Source organism: Rhinoderma darwinii, chromosome 12, assembly GCF_050947455.1.
Source record: "Rhinoderma darwinii isolate aRhiDar2 chromosome 12, aRhiDar2.hap1, whole genome shotgun sequence".
NCBI classification, from domain to species: domain Eukaryota; kingdom Metazoa; phylum Chordata; class Amphibia; order Anura; family Rhinodermatidae; genus Rhinoderma; species Rhinoderma darwinii.
In genome coordinates this window covers 74,194,050-74,218,118 of record NC_134698.1, presented here as the reverse complement: position 1 = coordinate 74,218,118, position 24,069 = coordinate 74,194,050, and the positions used below count along the sequence as shown (strand labels likewise).

The 24,069-nt window shown below is 40.9% G+C and overlaps 1 protein-coding gene across 3 annotated transcripts in view; it reads right to left on the bottom strand.

The window, feature by feature from the left end:
- Positions 1 to 23,688, bottom strand: part of BCL11B (BCL11 transcription factor B) — an 86,581-nt gene extending 62,893 nt beyond the window's left edge. The window contains exons 1-2 of one of the 3 annotated variants that reach the window (XM_075844062.1): positions 22,955 to 23,688; positions 7,891 to 8,259 (exon numbers count right to left, since the gene is read on the bottom strand). In XM_075844062.1, coding sequence (XP_075700177.1) covers positions 7,891 to 8,259; positions 22,955 to 23,012 — 427 coding nt within the window. In that variant the 5' untranslated portion in view covers positions 23,013 to 23,688. Of the gene's footprint in view, positions 1 to 7,890; positions 8,260 to 17,351; positions 17,781 to 22,954 lie in introns of those variants that run through there. The other 2 variants (XM_075844061.1, XM_075844063.1) reach the window with 2 other exon arrangements.
- Positions 23,689 to 24,069: the final 381 nt, after the last annotated feature.

Genomic DNA, 24,069 nt, shown 5'->3' with positions numbered 1-24,069 from the left:
ATCGTATAATATATTCGAGGGCGTACGTGGCCGGGAAAGGAGATAAAAATACCTTCAGTTTATCTGATGTAGAAGAAGAAAACATAGAATGAACTTTAGTGTCGTCCTTGAGCTCTGGACGATAATTATATCACCCGGCTACAAAAATACCAGCATGAGCAACTGAGCTTATAAACGGCATTTATTTTTTAAGAGAATATTTCCTGGTGAGCGTAGCGGGGACTGTGTGAACAGTGACCATTCAGCCTGTTATTCCATTGTGAAGAATGCAGCCTTGTGATGACCCGGGGGGGGGGGCCCTTATCTAATCTATTCTATGGAACTGAACTGTAAGGGTATGTTCACACGGCGGGGGTCCGTAACGGCTGAAATTACAGGGATGTTTCAGCCTGAAAACATCCACGTAATTTCAGCCGTACCGGCATGTGCAGGCGCTTGAACGCCGCGTCAATTACGGCCGTAATTAGCGCTGCTATTCATTGGAGTCAATGAATAGCGGCTCCAATTACGGCCAAAGAAGTGACAGGTCACTTCTTTGACGCGGGCGTCTAGTTACGCGCCGTCATTTGACAGCGGCGCGTAAATATACGCCTCGTGTGAACAGACAAACGTCTGCCCATTGCTTTCAATGGGCAGATGTTTGTCAGCGCTATTGAGGCGCTATTTTCGGGCGTAATTCGGGGCAAAAACGCCCGATTTACGTCCGTAAATAGGCCGTGTGAACATACCCTAAAAGTGTGACAGACGGCCACTGACACACCTTCAGTCCCAACCGCATACCTTGCTCTAAATATACCATAAATGTCAGGTCTTTAGCACTACGGGGAAAACGTGTGTGGGTGGTTTCAGGACTGTACGTGGGGGCCAGAAGGAAACATCTAAAATATTTTTAAGGACTAATTCCTGGACTAAAACCCATTGGAGGTCAAACATTTAAAGGGACACCGAACCTAAACTTTAATTTATCTCTACTTTTCTCTTATTGCTCCCTGTTATCAGTATTGGCTCACTGTATGGCACCTAAATGGGACAATTAACAAGGAGTCCAAAAAAAGTGTTAAGAACCTCCAGAAAAAACTGGCCTACATAGGTGTGAGTTTTCAGTAGGTCTTCATATAATGCTGCCATGATAAGATGCCGACTGTAGGTGACCGGCCCTTTAAATATTTGGTATTTTCAGAGCTATAAATGCTTTACCATGAAGAAGATGGTCTCATATGAATAAGTTATAATAATTGATAGCAGCACAAATGATCAGTCATTGTCACTCATTTAGCTCCAAATCAGACCCTTGTACCTGTGATCGCCGTAAAATTTAAAGGGCCGGTACATTTAATGTCATCATCTTATGAAGTGCCTCTTATAATAAGCTGCTAATATCATTCACTCCTATGGAAGTCAATGTTTTTGGAGGTTGTCCAAATCGGAAATAATATGACATCAATTAGTGATCATTTATGGAGATTTTTTTAGAGTTCACGTCAATCATCACATTGAAGAACACTACAGTCAGCCTGAAATGGCTGATAACAGGGAACAATAATTTTTTACAAAAGTGCACAGCCATTGGACGTAAGATGGGTTCATCAGATTTTGGCCTGGTGTTTTGTCAGGGGTCCGGTCATTTTGACTTTCTCCTGTCCTTTTAATTGGCCTGTGTGTCTGTGTTTGGTGATCTGCCCTTCCTGTAATTGCACCGCGGCTTCCCTTTAGTGGCAGCGACATCAGGTGTCACCGCAGGCCTTCTTCTGTGGACGCCCGTGCAAACCTTACACATGCCAAGCTTCACAGCATCCAGCTTGACACACACGCACGCGGCCGCAGAGCTTCTTTGAACCAAGGAAATGACGGGAATTTTGTCTATTAAGAATCCTAAGCAGATATGATGAGTGTCAGGGAGCTGCCTTGTTACAGATAAAGCCCATCATGGTATACAGAAATAACAGGGACATATTTAGCTAACGACAGCGCTGATAATTAGCTGTCAGGCCTTAAAAAAAGGGATAATCCGACCATCCCATTCAACAGTAAATCGCGGCCATACACAGCTTTACCTAATCTCCATTTATAACAAAATAATTAAAGTAAATCAAATGGCTTTCTATATGCCAGAGGTAATGATTATCTCCCGTGCCCAGAATACCCTGCACCTTTCTGCATCACCATCCCGACACAATCAGGGGGTCAGATAATTTCCCCGGTTCTGCGTCAATTGTCCCAAAAACACAGGCAGATCGTGATTTCATATTCCTATATTGAAAAGCCAAAAAAGTCCTTTAATCCGGCATTAATGGGACTTGATGGATATTCTGGATTATTGAACTGCAGACTTTAACTACTTTGGGTCTTGTGAAATTTAAGATTATGATGCTGTTCCAGAATTTCCGGATTATCAGATGCCGGATTAAAGGAATTTTACAATATGTTGGTCCAGGTGCGTAACTAGGAAAGACTGGGCCCCATACCAAACTTTTGACTGGGGGCCCCCCTCCCCTGGGTATCAAACAACCCCACCTTGTAGATAGTGCCTCCCTGTAGATTCCGCCACACAGCGCCCCCTGTAGATAGCACCATACAGCCCCCCCCTGTAGATAAAGCCATACAGCCCCCTGTAGATAACGCCATACAGCCCCTGTAGATAACGCCATACAGCCCCCTGTAGATAATGCCATACAACCCCCCTGTAGACAACGCCATACAGCCCCCTGTAGATAACGCCATACAGCCCCCCTGTAGATAACGCCATACAGCCCTCCCCTGTAGATAACGCCATACAGCCCCCCCCTGTAGATAACACCATACAGCCCCCCCTGTAGGTAACGCCATACAGCCCCCAACCCCCCCAAAAAAACGGCCTATAGTTTGTCCTACAAAAGACATGTATCCCCTATCCACAGGATAGGGGATATATGTGTGATCGCTGGCAGCGATAAGGAGAACGGGGGACCGAAAGTCCCCCGAAGTTCTCCATGACACACCTCGGACTTCCGGAGTCTGCGCAGTTCAATAAAAATGAAAGGAGCGCTGGTCACGCATGCGCACAAGCGCGACCGGTGCACAAGTCATTTCTATGGAGCTGCCGACAAACTCCGGAAGCCCGAGGTTTGTCATGGAGATCTTCGGGGAACTTTCGGTCCCCTGTTCCGCGATCACACATGTATCCCCTATCCTGTGGATAGGGGATACATGTCTTTTGTAGGAACAAACCCTTCAGTGGCGTCGTGCTGTAGCAGCCATAGCGGCTGCTAGCGGAGCCTCCGGCCATGTGGGGGTCCCGGGCCGGCGGGCGACGCAGGCCCCCTCATGCTGCGGGACCCGTAGCAGCCGCTGCTACAGCGGTAGTTACGCCACCGTGTGGGTCCTCTGATGCAGGAACGGCACCAGTATCACCCGCCTGGTCCAGAGGAAAACAATCTTTGGACTAAATATCCCAATAATGGAATAGAGAGAAGTACAATTCAGTATTTAACAGATTGTCAGAACTTGAGCCTAGATATTTCATAAGTCTTGAAAACAATGGCAACAATCTGACAAATGATCATTTAGCTGTACCGATATCTGTAATCTGATAAATAGATGTAGGTGCGATGAGTTTGTTATTTGTCAATTTATCACAATATTTCATTATTCTAAATAGGATTGCAGGAAAAAACTTCTAGAGGTTTTATCACTAGACACAAATGATGTATAACAAATTCAGCTCTGCTACACCTATTTACACCTGTTCTTAAATCCTCTTTCATAAACCTGAGTCTAAAATATTCCGACGTAGCAGAGCTGAGTTGGTAAATTCATGGTTATTTTGTACGATTGTAGTGCACAAATAATGCAACCCCAAAGACGCTACAAATTCAGCTCTGCTACATGCAATGTTATAGATTCACTACTTAATGCTCCCGTCATAAAAGCGTTTAGAGACATTTTTATGCAGTTTGAATAATAAAAAAATTCCAAAACAATTTTCCTATCGCTGACTCAGCAAGTCTCTGCTACTATTATGGGGATTAACCTATAATTGCTTTAAAAGTTAGCGAGCAAATCGTTGCCAGAAAAGTCCTGACGAAGAAAAAGCCTCTTGGAAAAAAAAGTGTTGTGAGCACATCGCAGATTCTGCTTCCAAGAATTCATATAGTCAAGAGAGGAGGGAGAAGCCAAGACTCCCAGACAGCGAGGTGAAGAAATAAGAATATCAGTCATAAGAGAATACACATAATGCTGCTCCATAAAACACCTTCTATTATCTGACACTGTGTTTTAGCCGCGTCTTAACAATAGTAATCTGTACAATGCATGCTGGGAGAAACGCTCGCCTCTGCTCTGTTGTCACAGGAGCTATATGGCCTGATAGACAGGCGCAGCGACGACCTCCGTCTCCGGTCTCTCTCTACAAAAGGACTAGACGGGATGTGAAAAATCCCAGCATTAAAAAAAAAGCTTCAATCTCTAATAACATTGCACCATAGGTCCTTATATCAGTGGTCTACAACTTGGGCCTGGCTATTGGGAAACTACAACTCCCAGCATGGCCTGACTGGAGGAAGAAGAAGAAGGGACCCTCGGTGGTCTGTATCTTCAGCCTTTGTGAGACTAAAATATCCATCATGTACTACAAGTGGAGAAGTGGCAAGGTATCAGTGGTCTGCAGTCTTTGGCTCTTTAGCTTTCTTGGGACTACAACTCCTAACATATCTTGCAGACTTAAAAGAGGGAGGTCATCAATGGTCTGAAGTCTTCAGCTCTCCGTTTATTGTGGTACAACTCCCACCATGCCCTGACAGCCCCAAACTAGGAACTCAGGGCTCTCTAGCTGTTTTGGGACTACAACTCCCAACATGTTTTGCATTCTGAGATTAGGCGAGGTTATAATCAGTAGTCTGCAAACTGTGGCTTTCCAGTTTTTGTGGAATTACAACTCCTAGCTTATTGTGCAGACTAAAAAGAGGAGCGGTCATCAGTGGTCTGCAACTAGTGGCTCTGCACTCAGGACCCTATAGGGGGTAGAAGTCGCACCCGGGCCCTGGTGCCTGAGGGGGCCCAAAGGCCCCTCTGCCTCATATGAAAATACCAGTGTTATAAATGGCATATAGTAAATGAGAGGCTCTGTTATAGATTTTGCCTTGGGACCCAGGAGTTTCAAGTTACACCCTTATCTGCAGCTGTTTTGGGACTACAACACCCAGCAGGTCTTGCGGATTCAAAAGAAGAGAGGTCATCAATGGTTTGCAATATTTAGCTCTCTATCTATTCTGAAACAACTCCCAGCATGCTCTGGCAATCAGTGGTCTGCCACCTGTGGCTCTCCAGTGGTTGGAAACTAAGAGGAGGGGGCATTGCCACCGGCTCTCAGGGCATGCTGGGTGTTGTAGTCTAACAACACGCCGCAGCTTTACCTCTTATATACTAAGGGAACGGGTTCCTCAATTATCTGGTTAAACGATTCCTACATCGAGGAGGAGACGGCAAGTTTTGCATTCTAGGAAAACGTAAAAAGGAACTCTCCTTCACACAGGCTCCAGTATAAATAGGTTTAGGATTAGCGCTAATCCTCCGACTTCTAACATGCAAATCAATGCAACTTCAGACTCATAAGGTAGTGAGAGTATCCGTGCCAGGCAGATGAAAGCTGCAACTTCACTTGATAAGAACTAAGATACTGACGCTTTCATCTGATGATTAAACGACTTGTTAAAATGCTGCTTATTACATATAACTGGGAGAAGAGGAGAGGTCAGTGCCACCGGCTACGCCAGAGACATGGAGACCCTGGCAAAGGGCTAGTCACTGCCCCTTAATTCTCAATGGCCAGCGACTTAAATACAAATTTAATAACTAGCTTGCTAATTCGACCCTTGAGCGATGATCTTGGGAACTTGAAGCTGCAGAGATGTAGGGGGCGCTCTTCATTATTTACATATATCCTGCCCATATAAATGGATGCCTACATAGATCTCCATGGACGTATGCTCATCTATAGGGGTGCATTAACCCTTCCTTCCAGCTTTTGGGGCTCAATTTTAACAACATTAGTGATTGAGAGCTGTAAATGTGCAAAACGCACGGACACGTTCGTGTGAACAAGGCCTAAAGAGGACTTGTTGGCTCTCCTGACATGTCTGATTTAGTAAATACTTGTATTGCTCATGAAATAACAATTCTAAAGTGTTTCCTAAACTCTGTATTTGCCGTTCCTCTGTTATTCCTCCTGGAAATTTATGAATCAAGTGGTAACTGAGCGTTACAATTGCCCTTATCTATAGAGGGTGTCTCCACATAATGACAATGAAAGCACTGTTCGGATAGGGTCAGACTGTGTAGGGACACACCTCGTTGACAATGGGAAATGGAAACGCCATTTGCAAATGTATTCATACAGATGTAGCCATCTTTATCTTGAGGGTAGGAACACACACGGCGTACTCAGGGCGGATACGCTGAGTCAAGCTGCGCACCTGAACACCACAGGGGATGCCGCCCGAAAACCCGCACCAGACTGTGGTGCATTTTTTCGGGTGTAAATTCCGCTGTGTAAATTATCGCACATACTTACCCCCTCCCTCCTGTGACGTCCGCTCCGGTCTCCCTGGATGACGTTGCAGGACATGTGACCGCTGCAGCCTGTGATTGGCTGCAGCGGTCACATGGCTTGCAAGTCATCCAGTGAGGCCGGACTGGAGAAGTAGGGAACACTGGGTAAGTATAACTTTATTTTTTATTTTCTTACTTGCAATTTTTGCAGCGAATTCGCTGTGATTACGCCGCAAATATCGCAACACACACCACTTTCTTGCGGGTTTAAGCACCCCATTGAATTCAATAGGGAAAACTCGCAACAGATGAGCTGCGATTCCGCAGCATTAATTGACATGCATTTTTCCGCAGTGCGGGGACGAGATTTGTTGAAATCCCACCCACACTGCTGCTACTGTAATACGCTGCATTTTTACCGCAAGTGATCCGTTGCGGAAAATCCTCAGTGTTTACGCAGTGTGTGTTCTTACCCTGACTGATAACTTGCTGCAGCGTGATCTCACACAACAAAAGCCATTAAGAAAGTCAAGTTAAAGTTTCTTGACACTGTGTATTTAATGCGTTAAAAGTCAAGATAGAGACGGCTACATCTGTACATTTCCAAAAGAAATAACAGAGGATCAGCACTATGCAAAGTTCTAAGAAAAAATACGCCAGAATTGTTATTTCATGTCAGGAGAGCGGTCATTACGTCTCGGTAATTTGTGAACATTGGGTGGGCTATGTAAGACCCCTGACACCACATCCTATAATGAAAGAATTTTCCCATATATTAAACTGCGAGTGAGTAATTGATGATGAATTCTGTCCTTTAGAAGCCTCACACACGAGCGTGTTCGGTCCGTGATATACAGTCCGTATGTCGGCCGTATTTCCCGGACCGGGAACCGAGCTCCTAGAACCATAGTTATCTATAACACTAGGTGTCCCTGCCTCGCTGCGGGACAACTGTCCCGTACTGTAATCATGTTTTCAATACGGGACAGTAGTTCCGCGGAGAGGCAGGGACTCCTAGCGCCATAGATAACTATGATGGCAGGAGCCCGGCTCCCTGCACTGTGTTCGGTCCGGGAAATGCGGCCGACGTACGGACTGTATATCATGGACCAAACACGCTCGTGTGAATCCGGAGTTAGATCTAAAGAACTGAAAAAAATTAGGCAAAATCTAAAAATTTTGCAAAAATTCTACAAAATTGAACCTAATCTGGAGCCAAGTCTTGGATGTATGTCTGTGAGTCTTAATACAAACGTATGAACACTGACTAGCCCTCGTCTTGTACACACTGACCCTTTCTTGTAGACAACGTCACCATCTCTAGAGCAGCAACAACAAAAAATTAAAAATGGCTCCGCACCATACCTGCAATATTCTCCTGCTTCGGGCAAATTCCTTTCGTAGGTGTGAGAAGACGGTCTTCCTCATCGGGCGTGACTTGGATACCGATTTCCACCGGCTCTGCCACTTTCCTGAGCTCGGAGCGAGATGGGGGCGGAGGGCTACTTTTATCCAGATTTTTTTCATAGCAGCCTCCGCTCGGACCTCGGCACTGTTTTTTCTTGTGCTCTATAAAAACCAAGATGTCTCCCAGCGGGAAGTTCATTTGACACTGTCCACATGTTAACAAGTCTGGGTCAGTCCCGCTGCCGGACAGGCTGATGGTCCCCGGCTCTGGGATGTGGAGACCGTCATCTTCATCTGTGATTACCGTTCCGACATGGTGCTGTTCGGCTGTAATGGAGCACACGAGAAATCATGAGAATCTAAGACTGAACTAAATTATTTCTAAATAGCAATCAAATAAAATTTTTGTTAAAGGCCGTTTTACCAAATTTTTGTGTTTTGGGGAAAGCTGGGTATGATCATAGGAATTGTCACACAAATTTCTAGACACTAAATCTGCCTATATTTGCAGCTCTATCCCTGCTTTACTAGGCGATTTTGAAATTCCGGAGTCTAGAAAAGCTGGTGACAACCTTATGGAAGCTGTAATGGCGGCCATGTATATATTCTTAAAGGGAAATACTGTCTATTTCGCAAACTGACGGCACAGTCACATTCAGCCTCAGCTTCCCAGATACCTGAGTGTTAACCTACCAGAGGATAATTGAACTTGTCCACATACTGATCCACTGTAACAGACAACCTTTTCTACCCATAAAGCATGCCTGAGGACATTTGTGTTAAAGCTATCAATGGCATAAACAAGTCTAAAAACAGATAGATGTCTCCTAATAGCTGCTGATTCCTGTAACGTCCCCCTTCCCCCTCCTCATCCTCCCCGTCATAGGAGATACAGCATGCCCTTGGCAGTACATATCACTTAAGATCATACCTGTATCCGGATTATTTACATTTCACATGTCTCATTGTATTCAAGAAAAAACAAAAACAACATAAAAAAAACACAAATATATATAAAAAAAATAAAAAAAAATTCCACCGAACCGGCCAATATGAAGTCAATATGACGCATCCTCTCCAAAATGTAACTTGAATTGTACCAGACAACAAACAGCCGGTTTATCACTTGCGAGATTACTCAGGGTTGTAATTAATTGCAAGGAAAAGTCGAAACTGTGGCAGATGAAATTATTTTTTTCCGCGATTCAAGTGAGAACACGACATTTGCATGAAATGTCCTCACTCTTTTAGTCTAAACAAATATTACCGCTAAGACTGAGGAGGCTTATATAAGAAAATTAAATGGATTTTTTTTTTGACAGGATGCCTAACCAGCTGCTAGTGATAATAGGCAGGACGGAGCTGCACCAAAAATTTCAAAAAATTCCCGGAAATAGGGTTTGTTTACCCTGTTTTGCGCTGTAGGTTACTTTTACCGAGCGCGTTCTTCACAAAGCTGTCAAAAAAGAAATAAAATATGGATTCCTGGTGTCTCCCATGTTCCTAATATATGTCATATTTTTACACGAGGCGGACAAGGCGCTTCACAAGTCTGGTTACCATGGTATTTGAATATTCGGATCCAGGCGGATACAATAAATATATCACATAATATAATATTACTTTATAGGCTCATTAACATCACTTAAAGGCATCAGACATCATATACAAGTGTTATTAGGAAAGCTGGGTGACATACTATCGGCCCGCTATTATCGCTGTCACCGGGGTAGTGACCCAGGCTGTAGTGGCGGCCATATTGGTTGTCTCCCAGCTTTTCCCGAAACAGATGTAACAGTGAATAGAAAAGAATAACTTGAGAAAAGACGGCTGAAAGAATTATATTTAATTGGGGATTTAAAAAAAAAAAAAAAAAATATGGGGGTAAATGCTCTTTAGGGTCACATGTAGGGACACAGGCCGTAAGCGGATATAGTAAATTAAATGGCCAGCGTTAATAATAATAGTCATGGCCGCCATGTGATATAAACTGATAACGCGAGCTATCCTCTCAATAAACAATTATGATATTGTTGCAACTTTTTATAAAAAACAAAAATACAGGATTCAGGTAAAAAAAAAGTTGTGCTAATCTCAGCAACCAATCAGAGGCTTACTTTGATTGTGTAACTAAATTTGCTAATAGGCTGAGATGGAGTAGAGGGGTACTCCTGATAAATGAATGACAGATGCAGCAGAACTGGGTATGTTGTTTAGCACAATGTTTCTACGGTTTTACATAGGACTGCAGGTAAAGCTACTGCATGATCGGAACTCAAAGATATGCGCCATGCACAAACAATTCGGCCTTAACGAGTTAAATGCCAAATTCAGCTCTGCTACATCTGGATACACTGTTGCTCTATTCTGAAAAGCTGTTCATAGAATGTAGTTACTTGCATTACATTTCTACATTATTTCCCATAGGTTACAACTTAGCAAAAAGAGGCGACATGTCGAATTACATGGGGATTTTAGGGACTAGGAACCAAGTCCAGTCAAAAATGCCGTTTAACCCTCTGCCAGCCATAATTACACCCCATCCCTGCACTGATACAATACCCTACACAGGTTACCAATACGGCCAGAGATTAGTCACTTCTTTTTCCATTTTGCACCCACAAAGATTTTCCGCTGCCCCTCCTAGACCTATACAGATATGGGATCATGTAGCAGAGCTGAATTTGTCACCTAACTCCTAGGAGCTGCATTATTAGGCAATTATGTTAAGTGCCTGCGTTAAAATTATAGCATAGGTTTTTCATACCCTGGTAGCCAATGTATTTAGAAATAAGTGGTCTAACTGCGGTGCTCTAAAGTCTACAGGTGCAGTCTTATGTAAAATCATATATATATATATAATAAATAATGTGCCAAATAACGAACTCAGCTCTGCTACACCTGGATGTATTCTAATAATAGATCAATCACATTCCCTAGATACTGTAGATGCTGCAGGATTCAAACGCATTGAGATTGTTTTATAAACTGAAGATGCTGACAAACGGTTAAACAACAGATAAAACTTGGTTCGAATATAAAGGGAATATATTGGGATTGAAGAATATATAAATCTACATCAAGATTACAGTTGACATAGTTAAAGGAAGTCATTTTACACTGCTCTGCATGGAAAATTTAATTTTTGGCCACTTCAGGCTTGGAAGGACAGATTACACAGAGCAATACACTACATGCCACTTAACCAATTAAGGGGATAAAATAATAAAAATAAAAAAAGTAAAAATAATCTGGAATATTAAGTAGCATTTAGGATTAAGTATAATTAAGCCCAACAATTAAAAAAAAAATTCAGCCGAAATATGAAATTTAAAAAAAAAAAAAAAAAAAAATCTACTAAAAAATAAAATAGTTTCAAGCTGTGGAATAGCCAAATAACAAATGCAAATTAAAATACCTGAGAACAACAATGTCATATGAGCTAAACTTGTGTCCGGGTCTAGGGTGGAATGGCTGAAATATAAGATGCCTTGTATGGGGGTAAATACTGTCCCGTATCTGTAGGGTGTATGGTAATATATATATATATAAACCCCAAAAAATAAAACAGATAAAACTGTAATAATAGATATTATAGTAAATATGAATACTTTTTTTAAAAATTATTTTTCTTCGTAATTTTTGAAAATAATTTTTGAGAAAGGTGGCGTCCTTTTTTAGTACCAAAATAACAAAGACAAATTTAGATTTCTCTGATCGTTTATTTGAGCTGCAATAATGAAGAACCCCGTTACATTTCAACAATTGGGTATAAATGCCAAATTTCATATCTGAGTCTCTTCTAATTTAATACCGACCCAAAACTAAACTCATATAGAGACGATAAGCGGGGTGATAGCAAGGAAATAATGAGCGTAAAAATTCTGGCATCAAATTTTGTATCTATTCATATTCATTTATAGATGTTTATTTTCTTTTATACATTTTTTAACTTTTTTTGATTTTTTTAAATTTTTTTTAATTTTTTTTGCAGTTTTATAGGAAAATATATCTGCATAAGTAGATGGTTTCAAGAGCTTGTAATTTAGTGGGATGTATTTTAAAAGGTTGACTCTCTCACAGTTTGTGACCAGTTGCTGGAACACACATCTGAGGTTTATTGAAAATATAAATATACTTTATTGAAAAGCGTTTATTGAAACTATAAATATTCAGGAGGAGTGAGGGGGGGCAAAGGATTCGGCATGTAATTTGCAAAGAAAAGAAAGAAAAAAATCATATTGAAAAAATAATAATCTCTTTCTATTGTTTTAAGACAAGGCAAATCCAAATTTTCTATGGTATTTTTGAAAAAAAAAATTCAATTTTTTTTTTTAGAAACAAGAAATTTTAGTCAACGCATTTTAAGTTGTTAACTGCTTATCTGACATAGATAAAGTAAACTACAATAGGGAACAACTCCTTTAATTTGAACAATTTCATGGCTTCGCAGTGTGTAGGTTTCCGGTGGGTTTTTCAAAAACAAAATGTAAGGATTTAATTATTTTTATTTTTTTTTATAAATGCAATCACTCCATACAAACTATACGTTGCGGAATTAAGTGTGATGAATTAAATTACCACATGCAATATTCTCACTGTGTGCCGGAACGGGACCACCCCTCCCCCATCCCTGAAATTTTAAGGGATAGTCAAAAGATGTGTATACTGTCTGCAGGTCTCCTCTGGGCCCTATAGAAATGTTCAGTAAAGTACAAGACTAATCAGATATGTTTCTGCTACCCTGTATTTTAGACTGAAAGCTCCTTTGACAGCATAGGTCTTTTGTCTGACCTAATTTATTTCTCTGGCAGATTAGCAAAAAACTTGCGTTCATTGCAAAGGGTAATTCCACACGTCTCCCCCTTATTCCAGGCACCCTAAAAATGAATATGGGAATCAATGGCTTAGCTCAGGCTATTTCTAATGCTTGGGATAGTGCTGCAGGCTATTATCTGCCTATGGGAAATAGTGCAGAATAGATCGGCGTCTACGTTTCAGTACAATAGGATGTAGCATCTTGTAACCTGCCACAAGGCTGCCAGTTTATCAGGGGTTATCACAAAATTTCTTAAGAGATGGGTGCATTGAAACATGACCCAAACTAAGGTTAGGCCTATTATTATTGTGAGAACGTAATTAAAAAATAAATCAGAAATAATGAGATAAATCAAAAATAATTCCAAAACGAAATCAGAAATAATTCACTAAACAAAAAGTCATTCAAAAATAATTCAAAAACAAATCAGAAATAATTCAGTAAATCAAAAATAATTCTAAATAATTAAAGAAAAAAAATTAAAAGTAATTCAAAAATATCTCAAAAATAAAATATGAAAAAAGGTGAAATGCTCACTTGAACACACTTATAACGTTGGAAATCTATACACAGTACTTTCCATAGACTAATGAAGACATAGTTGTAAACTTTGACACCCCACTTCCCCCCAACCCTACTGGACTGGACGCAGTTATTTAAGGTACGGACAAAAGCATCACAAGAACAGGTCGGATTTGCATAAATAAATGTTCTCTTTGTGCCTCAGATGTTGCAGCAGTAAACAGACTTGTATGTTGATTTCAACATTTCACAGTAAAAAATACTACGGAGGAATTGCAACCAGCAGCTCACAATCTTGCAGGCTCGGAGCTCCCCCTAGTAGCCAGAGTCTGTCAGTTATCTGCCTTTAGGGCACTGCTGAAATGTGCAGCTTAAAAATAATACCATGCACTGAAGCAAGTTTATTTTCAAAACTATTTGCAAAAACAACAAGCATCATAATCTACATAGGGCCATTGTTAATGCTGTATATATATATATATATATATATATATATATATATATATATATATATATATATATAGACAATGTGATCGGGAGCCACAAGCAATGGCTGGCCCTTTAGAAAACAAAAAATTATATATATATGTATATATATATATATATATATATATATATCTCCATATTGGGCTGCATTAAAACTTTGATCATTATCCTCGAGACCCCGTCTGTCTCTGTCACACCTTGCACACACATGCCCCTGGTTACACAGTACTGGAAACGAGGGCAGATTCGCTAGGTCTAATAAAAAACTGGACTAAGGCCTCCTTCACACATATTTTTGGGCATTTTAAACAACATGAAAAAATTTTGGTAAAATTTTATTTAGTGTCTTTTTGTACATGCTTTTTGAAAGTCCTATATAAAAAAAAAAAACATATGGGAAAAAATGCCAGAAGAAAACACCATACCCAGAGAATGCTGACCACAAAATTGCCCTCCAAAAAAGACTTTAACAAAAACTTTAATGTAACATCTGGCTGCACCAAAAAAAAATAAAATACAAAAACGCTGATAAAAACGCAGCAAATCTCAGCCTTAACCCTAAGACTCCCGTAAATAATGCACCACAACATCACATCTAGAATGAACTATTTGTAAACTGGTAATAAAACCAAAATATGTGCAAACAAAATTTCAAAAAGATTTCAAAAACATTGATGGGATTTGAAAGGGATGTTTTTGAGTGGCCTATAAAATTGTACACAGCCTGATGATGTGATGAGAATCTGCAAAATACGAGCCACCGGAGCGATCACATGTAAAATTTTAATCTATGCATAGATATTTAGTGCATACAAGTGAGGTTCCTTCCTGCACTACAAGAGACGCCCAACCACAATCATTTTCCTGTGCTCCGCTACCTGTTGGCAATGAAGGGGTTAGCAGCCTTTATAATCCACTTCACAAGGCTGTTATATATGTTTACGGAAAAAAACGACTTCACTATAAAAATATATGATTAATACATTAAATGACAAGAATTTACATGATGCAGACCATATAGTAAAATATCTGCTGCCTGTCATCTCATGGGAAAATCTGCCATCTTTTCACACACTCACTGATGAAATCTTAAGGCTGAGATTATGTCATTTATACACTAGAATACTTCAAGTGTCTTATATATTAAATAAAGAGGGGAAAATGAAAGGAGGACGATGCACTTTAATTGCTGTCAAGAGGTAATCCACAGGTAGCGTGCAAATTAAATAATCATATTTAATATAATTATATCATATGTAAATGGGAACCCATGGACAGATAGATAGATAGATAGATAGATAGATAGATAGATAGATAGATAGATAGATAGATAGATAGATAGATAGATAGATAGATAGATAGATAGATATCCAGAGAGGTAGATAGATAGATAGATAGATAGATAGATAGATAGATAGATAGATAGATAGATAGATAGATAGATAGATAGATAGATAGATAGATAGATAGATAGATAGATAGATAGATAGATAGATAGATAGATAGATAGATGATAGATAGATAGATAGATAGATAGATAGATAGATAGATAGATAGATAGATAGATAGATAGATAGATAGATAGATATGAAATAGATAGATAGATAGATAGATAGATAGATAGATAGATAGATAGATAGATAGATAGATAGATAGATAGATAGATAGATAGATAGATAGATAGATAGATAGATAGATAGATAGATAGATAGATAGATAGATGGAGGGGGAGAGATAGATAGATAGATAGATAGATAGATAGATAGATAGATAGATAGATAGATAGATAGATAGATAGATAGATAGATAGATAGATAGATAGATAGATAGACAGATAGACAGATAGATAGATAGATAGATAGATACCCACAAATACATAAATATATATACAAAGCTAGTGATACACACAAGTATAAACAGACACATACACACATATACACATACACACATACACATATACACATACACACACATACACACATATACACATACACACATATACACATATACACATACACACATATACACATACACACATATACACACATACATACACACATATACACATATACACATATATATACACACATATACACATACACATACACACATATACACATATACACATATATATACACATACACACACATACACACATATAGACACATACACACAAGTATAAACATACACAGATACATAGACACATATACATGAATATATACAATTGAGTCATTCCCATGTCATGTGTATAGACTAAACTGAAGGTTTTCTCATTATTTCAGTATTATGGGGTCTCCGGATCTACACTGGGGGCTGTGACGATGACTGTAGGCCTGAGTATCAGTAATAGCTCCTCAGCGATTATTACAGACAGGTCACCAATCTCTCTGTGGTTTGCTGCTCTTAACTACTTATTTCCAAAACACGACAACAATCACAATCCTCATCGCACGCATGTAGAAGATTTTTTTAAATTTCTTGTCCAAATTCACTGCAAGCCCATAAGGTGATATGTATCTGATGCAGAAGAGCGCTCTCTCCCAGTCACCAGATTCCTATATAACACAAACCAGAGGGCTTTTACACAATAAACAATAAAAACAGGTTTGACTGCTCTCTCCACCACATCTGCAGGTATTTTCATGCTGCAACATGGACGCGTTCCCTCATTCACCCCTTCGGTTTAGAATTATTTTTTTATTACATATCGGGCTATAATATATTATTTGCAGCCCCACCAGTACGTGTACCCCAGTAGACCTGTACGTTGCTTTGGGGATCACTTGTTTTCAGGTCTCAGGCCAGTCACTGTCTTGTTTATTCAGGAGATGTCAATCTAATCTATACAATAAGGAAGCCAGGCAGCAGCGTACGCTGTATACAATCAATATACTACAACTCATTATAGGCGACGTAGCAGGTCCCTTTAAATGTCTCAGTAACTTGCAAATATATCACAAACCCCAACACGTTCTCTTTCCTATTATATCTCCACGTTGGGTATGCAACACCCATTGTACTTTTTTTTTTTAAGTTATTTGCATAATTTGTTAATCCCTGGAAGGGGAGGGGGGGGATACCCTAACCCTAGTTGACTACTGTACTTTCCCGTATCTAAATTCGCATTGCAGCATTGCAAAAATCAACACGCATGCCTATACTAACCTACAGTGCCACTGAGAGACTGGCACTCTACAACTGGCGCTGGTATATGATATTCATGCAAACCAGACTTTGCTTGGAGATCAAGTCAAGAAACGGTTTTCCTGGAAGAGATGCAGGAATAGCCGCTGTATGTCAAATTTCATAACATCTATCAAAAAGACCCCATAGAGGATATAGGATACATAACACAAAAAATTTCAATGGGTTTGCAAAATTTTTGCATTATTCATGGCCTTTACCAGACCAGAAAGCATTAACCTATATGCACTAGAGAGTGACAGGGTGTACCATGTGGCAAAGAAGGGGTTACGCCGGCTGCCAACGCACTTCATGAATATTCAAATGCCTCCAATGATGTCATTTCTGGATCACTGATCAATAGTCCTAAAATCAGGGAGATGTAAACAGCAAAAAAAATTATACCTACCTGATTAATGTCCTTCTGCATCCTAGACATATTTTGAGGGTTCACTGATGCCTCACCCACCCCAAAAATACAACAAAAATAACAGGCCTCTGCATTCAAAGGTTCCATTAATGATATAATCCAGAGATCCAAAATTTAAATACAAACATGGTGCTACAAAAAAATGCAAAAACAAAAAAAAGCTAATAAAAAATGTACGATTTGAGGAACACCTGCTCTACAAAGCTAAATATTGCCCCCAGAAATATATGAGCAGATCTCTACACCAAGTGCAAAATAGAGCAGCAATTTCTCCTCAGACAGCTGCAATCCCATTTCTCTGCTTAAAAAAAACAACACCAAAAACACATAAAACCACGTATATATCAAAAACTGCAAAATAAAAAAAAAACAATCCAATACGACGGGAAGAATTATTGTACAGGGAGAGAAGGAAAGGATTGTAGCAGAGCAGGCAGCTCTCCCCTGCAAGCCAGGGGAGGGGAGAGAGTCCCTTATATATCCCTATATATATTTATTTATTTAAATTTGTTAAAATCTACCATAAATATTCTGCCTTCCCCGGTTCTCCCCTCTCCTCATTCCCCTGGACACAGGCGTTCAGCAGACACCTCAGTGCTGGGGGTAAGAGGGCCATGCGAGTCTTTACACTTTTATTTTTTAAAGGGTAGAAGGGCCAGGCTGAAAGGGAGATGATGCAGCCGCTTGTGAAGCCCGAGCAGGGGGCGGGAAAATGAGCTGAGCCCTGGACTCCCGTCTCCCTTCATCATCACCAGTCAGCTCCTCGTGTTCAGAGTCTTGAGATCCCTGTCCCTATGTTGCCAATGTATGAACATAATCCTGACCCCATGTAAGAACACCGTCCTGTCAATATGTACACCATGTATGAACATAATCCTGACCCCATGTAAGAACACCGTCCTGTCAATATGTACACCATGTATGAACATAATCCTGACCCCATGTAAGAACACCGTCCTGTCAATATGTACACCATGTATGAACATAATCCTGACCCCATGTAAGAACACCGTCCTGTCAATATGTACACCATGTATGAACACAATCCTGACCCCATGTAAGAACACCGTCCTGTCAATATGTACACCATGTATGAACATAATCCTGACCCCATGTAAGAACACCGTCCTGTCAATATGTACACCATGTATGAACACAATCCTGACCCCATGTAAGAACACCGTCCTATCAATATGTACACCATGTATGGACACAATGCTGACCCCATGTAAGAACACCGTCCTGTCAATATGTACACCATGTATGAACACAATCCTGACCCCATGTAAGAACACCGTCCTGTCAATATGTACACCATGTATGAACACAATCCTGACCCCATGTAAGAACACCGTCCTATCAATATGTACACCATGTATGGACACAATCCTGACCCCATGTAAGAACACCGTCCTGTCAATATGTACACCATGTATGGACACAATCCTGACCCCATGTAAGAGCACCGTCCTGTCAATATGTACACCATGTATGAACACAACGCTGACCACATGTAAGAACACCGTCCTGTCAATATGTACACCATGTATGAACACAATCCTGACCCCATGTATGAACACCGTCCTGTCAATATGTACACCATGTATGGATACAATCCTGACCCCATGTAAGAACACCGTCCTGTCAATATGTACACCATGTATGGACACAATCCTGATCCCATGTAAGAGCACCGTCCTGTAAATATGTACACCATGTATGAACACAATCCTGACCCCATGTAAGAACACCGTCCTGTCAATATGTACACCATGTATGGACACAATCCTGACCCCATGTAAGAACACCGTCCTGTCAATATGTACACCATGTATGAACACAATCCTGACCCCATGCAAGAACACCTTCCTGTCAATTTGTATGCCATGTATGGACATAATCCTGACCCCATGTAAGAACACTGACCTGTCAATATGTACACCATGTATGAACACAATACTGACCCCATGTAAGAACACTGTCCTGTCAATATGTATGCCATGTATGAACACAATCCTAACCCCATGTAAGAAAACCGTCCTGTCAATATGTACACCATGTATGAACACAATCCTGACCCCATGTAAGAACACCGTCCTGTCAATATGTACACCATGTATGAACACAATCCTGACCCCATGTAAGAACACCGTCCTATCAATATGTACACCATGTATGAACACAATCCTGACCCCATGTAAGAACACCGTCCTGTCAATATGTACACCATGTATGGACACAATCCTGACCCCAGGTAAGAACACCGTCCTGTCAATATGTACACCATGTATGAACATAATCCTGACCCCATGTAAGAACACCGTCCTGTCAATATGTACACCATGTATGAACACATTCCTGACCCCATGTAAGAACACCGTCCTGTCAATATGTACACCATGTATGAACACAATCCTGACCCCATGTAAGAAAACCGTGCTGTCAATATGTACACCATGTATGAACACAATCCTGACCCCATGTAAGAACACCGTCCTGTCAATATGTACACCATGTATGAACACAACGCTGACCCCATGTAAGAACAGCGTCCTATCAATATGTACACCATGTATGAACACAACGCTGACCCCATGTAAGAACACCGTCCTGTCAATATGTACACCATGTATGGACACAATCCTGACCCCATGTATGAACACCGTCCTGTGAATATATACACCATGTATGAACACAATGCTGACCCTGTGTATGAAAACAATCCTGAGCCCATGTATGACAACAGTATGAACACATTCCTATGCGCATGTAAGAACACAATTCTGTGCCCATGTACTTCATGTATGAACACAGTCCTAAACCCTCTACCCCAGTTATGAACATAGTCCTACCCACACGTATGAACACACTCCTGCGTATTAGTATATGTTTGAACATAATCCTATCTACATGTACCCCATGTAAGAACACAATTCTGTCCCCAAGTACCCCATGTAAGAACACAATTCTGTCCCCATGTACCCCATGTATCAATACAGTCCTGAACCCATGTACCCAAGATATGAACATAGTGCTATCCAGATGTATGAACACACTCCTGCGTATAAGCACATAGATGACCACAATCCTATCCACATGTACCCCAGGTATGAACAAAGTCTGGTCCACAAGTTTTCAATGTATAAACACAGTCCTGTCTCCATGTATGATCACAGTCCTGACCAATGTATGAACACAGTCCTGTTCTGTCCACATGTATGAACACAGTCCTGTTCTGTTCTCATGTATTAACACGGTCCTGACCCAATATAGGAACACAGTCCTGTCCACCTGTATGAACACAGTCCTGACCCAATTTATGACCACAGTCCTGTTCCCATTTATATACACAGTCCTGTCCCCATATATGACCACAATACGGTCCCATCTATTAAAACAGTCCTGTCCTCATGTACCCCATGTATGAATACAACCCTTGTATGAACATGACCCTAATAACCGGCCACCTACCTTCTTTATCCACTACAAACAGCCATTTCAGATCGGATAGCACCTCATGTTCATTGATACATGTATATATAAATATTAAAGCTCAATGCCCGGGTATATAGCATAAATCCAGCACCTTATTATCATGTTATACACAGATATAGCGCTATATTGATACATGACATTTATATAAGGTCAATACGTCTCAGCTGGAGCTTGATATTCTAAATATCTATAAAAAATTTCAAAATACACCGCACAAACAACACGACACAACAACAAACCTGCACATTTACGTATAAACTTATAATGGGCCGTACAGGAGACCATTATCTCTGACAAGCTCGGTGCTGCATTCATATATATATATAAAATTCCTGGTGTTTCATCACTTCTGTCACAATTAGATTGCAAGCTCCCGGGTGCCAACACTAACCTGGTCACACAACGTTTTACTTTTTTTCCCCCATTATATGGTTATAGGTGACTGGCACACTTATGGCGGGCATTGATATTTTATAATCTCCATATATTCCTATTACAACCGTCTTGTAATTGCTGAAGAATTGCCGTCAGTTATATTTAGAGCTGCGCCAGTTTATGATTTTACAGGTGCCTTATGCCCTTTGTAGGAGATTTATCACACACATGGGTTGTATACGGCCTTTAATACATAGTCTGAACTTTTAATAGCTTATACGAACCGCAAGAGCTGACACTTGCTTCCCTGCTTTCCCCGCATGGGCCTTATTACCCTCTTCTCCCCAGTGACTTTTTTTGCCATGTTTACAGCACCCACATGGAGGCAACGGAGGACATGTGGGTGCCAGCTCTACGGGAGAGAGATCTCTGTCCCATCTCCAGTCTCTCTCCCCTCCTAATAAATTGATCCAGCACCCCCTCCTCTCTCTCCCCCTCTCCCTCCCCAGACTCTGCTGCCAGTTTGGTTGCATTTCCATTTTACAACCAGGCAGTTGTAATTCTGTTATAACCATGTGTTTGTCATTAGCTTTCCCCCCAGCCTGTCCTGCCCAGGTCCTACCTCCCCATGATCGCCCCCCCCTTTACCCCTCCAACTTTTTACTGCACATTCATGTCTACAGCCGCCCAGCGCTGTGCAATGTCCTAATATTCATTACACTAATAACAATCATAATAATAAAGAATAATAATAATATTGACACATTGCATTGTATAAATTAATCTGTGCAATCTGATTCTTACAATAACAATCTCCTCAACTTTTTGCACAGTAAGACTTATAATAATATTCTTGTGACTGTTAATTATAGTCATCAAATTGGAATAGATTAAATTGTATGAAGTGGTCTGTGCAATCTGGTCTTTATAATATAACACGATCCACTTATTCTCTCCAGTGTCCTGCACAATTCTGCACCTCTATAACCTCTTAGTGCAAGATTATAATCCTGGCTGCACTAAAGAACCCTCAAAACCCTAACAACGAGACATTTGCATTAGTAATGAATGCAATGTGGGCATTATAATATATGCAATAACAAACCAGGTCCTGCCAATGCCCTGATCTAACACAGGCAGCACTGGAAATATCACACTGAATAGATTGCACTTGGTTGCACTAAGTGCCACTGTGCTGTATTTTATCACTGAGAATTATTACACATTGCATTGGATAAAGTGATGCATGCAATTGGTTGTGACATAACAAACCTGTTATTGCATTGCAACCTACTCATATTCAATTGCATGGTATGTAGAGATCTATGCAATCTGTGCATTATAACTGATCTAATAAATATTGTGTATAAGTCATAACAAACCATTAGCTGCTCTGCAATAATGCTAAATCGCATGTGATCAGAGTGATCTATGCAATCCGATCGGGACAAAGGCCAATGTGTTTCATCAGATCTGCAGACCCTAGAGCTTTTCCCTCCACTCATATCATAATACAAGGGGATAGGGGATGACACTAAAATGAATGGAGAGGGATATTGGAATGTGCAACACTGTCAAAAAGAAGAAGGGAATCGCATGCGTCCTCCTGGAACTTTCCCAACTCTCTCCCCCCTGTGCAAAACTTTTCCTCCAGGATCCCCTGAAGCCTCCCAGTATCCAGCACTGTGCCCCCTGACCATGCAGACACTTACGTGGAATGATATCCCTTTGTAATAAGTGCTGCGGGTTCCCTTGCTTGCGACGGGACATTGCAGTGGCATTTACAGTGGCATCGCCCGGAGATCTGCAAGACAACCGGGGGATTCCTTCCTCCTCTCCCAGCACCTTCTTCTTCCTCCTCCTCCTGCTCTCTGATCTCCTTCTTCTTCCTCCTCCTGGTGCTTCTTCTTCTTCTTCTTCTTCTTCTTCTTCTTCTTCTTCTTCTTCTTCTTCTTCAAAAAATAATAATTTAATAATAAAATTCAGCAGAGCAGGAGACCTGGGTGCCCCCTCTGTGCCAGGAAGCAGCAGCACTTCTCCTCCAAGTTACCAAAAGACTGTGCCCACTCCAATGGCACTTCTCCCATCAATGCAAAAAATAGCAATGCAAAAAAATCATAAATGCAAAAATAAAATGCAAAATAATACAATATAAAATAATAGTGACTGCCCAGGAAAAAAAAAAAAAAAAGAATGCCAGAGGGGGAGCTGACCCTGCTGCCACCAGAGAGTGAGTGAGTGTCTGCTGCTAGCGCTGAGCCTGGCACTGCCCTGCAATTGACTGGCCAGCACTTTGCACTGCTCCACTTGGCTGGCACTGGGGGGAGGACTATTTCATGGTGAAGATGGCGGAGTCCTGGTTCTCTGGGAGCTCTCTGTCTCTCTATGGCTGGGGCTGCCTCTGTACAATGGGATAAAATTCAAGTTCAAGTACGGACGTGACGTTTAATCTGCACCAGAGACAAAAAGACCCAGAGACTGAGGAGCACTGGGGGCGACTAGTGGTGGCTCTTTAACATTGTACCCTGCCTGGAATATACGGCGCTGTGTATATACACAACACAGGAGGAGAGGAAGCACATGCCTGCTGCTCCATGACTGCCTATGTGTGCCCCACACTGCACCTGGCCTAATGACACTGCCCTGGGCAAAGGTCACCCCTGCCCTCTCTGCACCCACACTGCAGGCGGCCGGAGCTCAACACTCCCCGTATCAGCACTTACTGGTGTGTAATAGAAAGAAAATAAAAGGGAAAGGAAGGAGTGTGGAGAAGGAAGAGTTAATCATTGTGAGCAAGAAACATAGGAGAGAGTGAGAGATATTACTT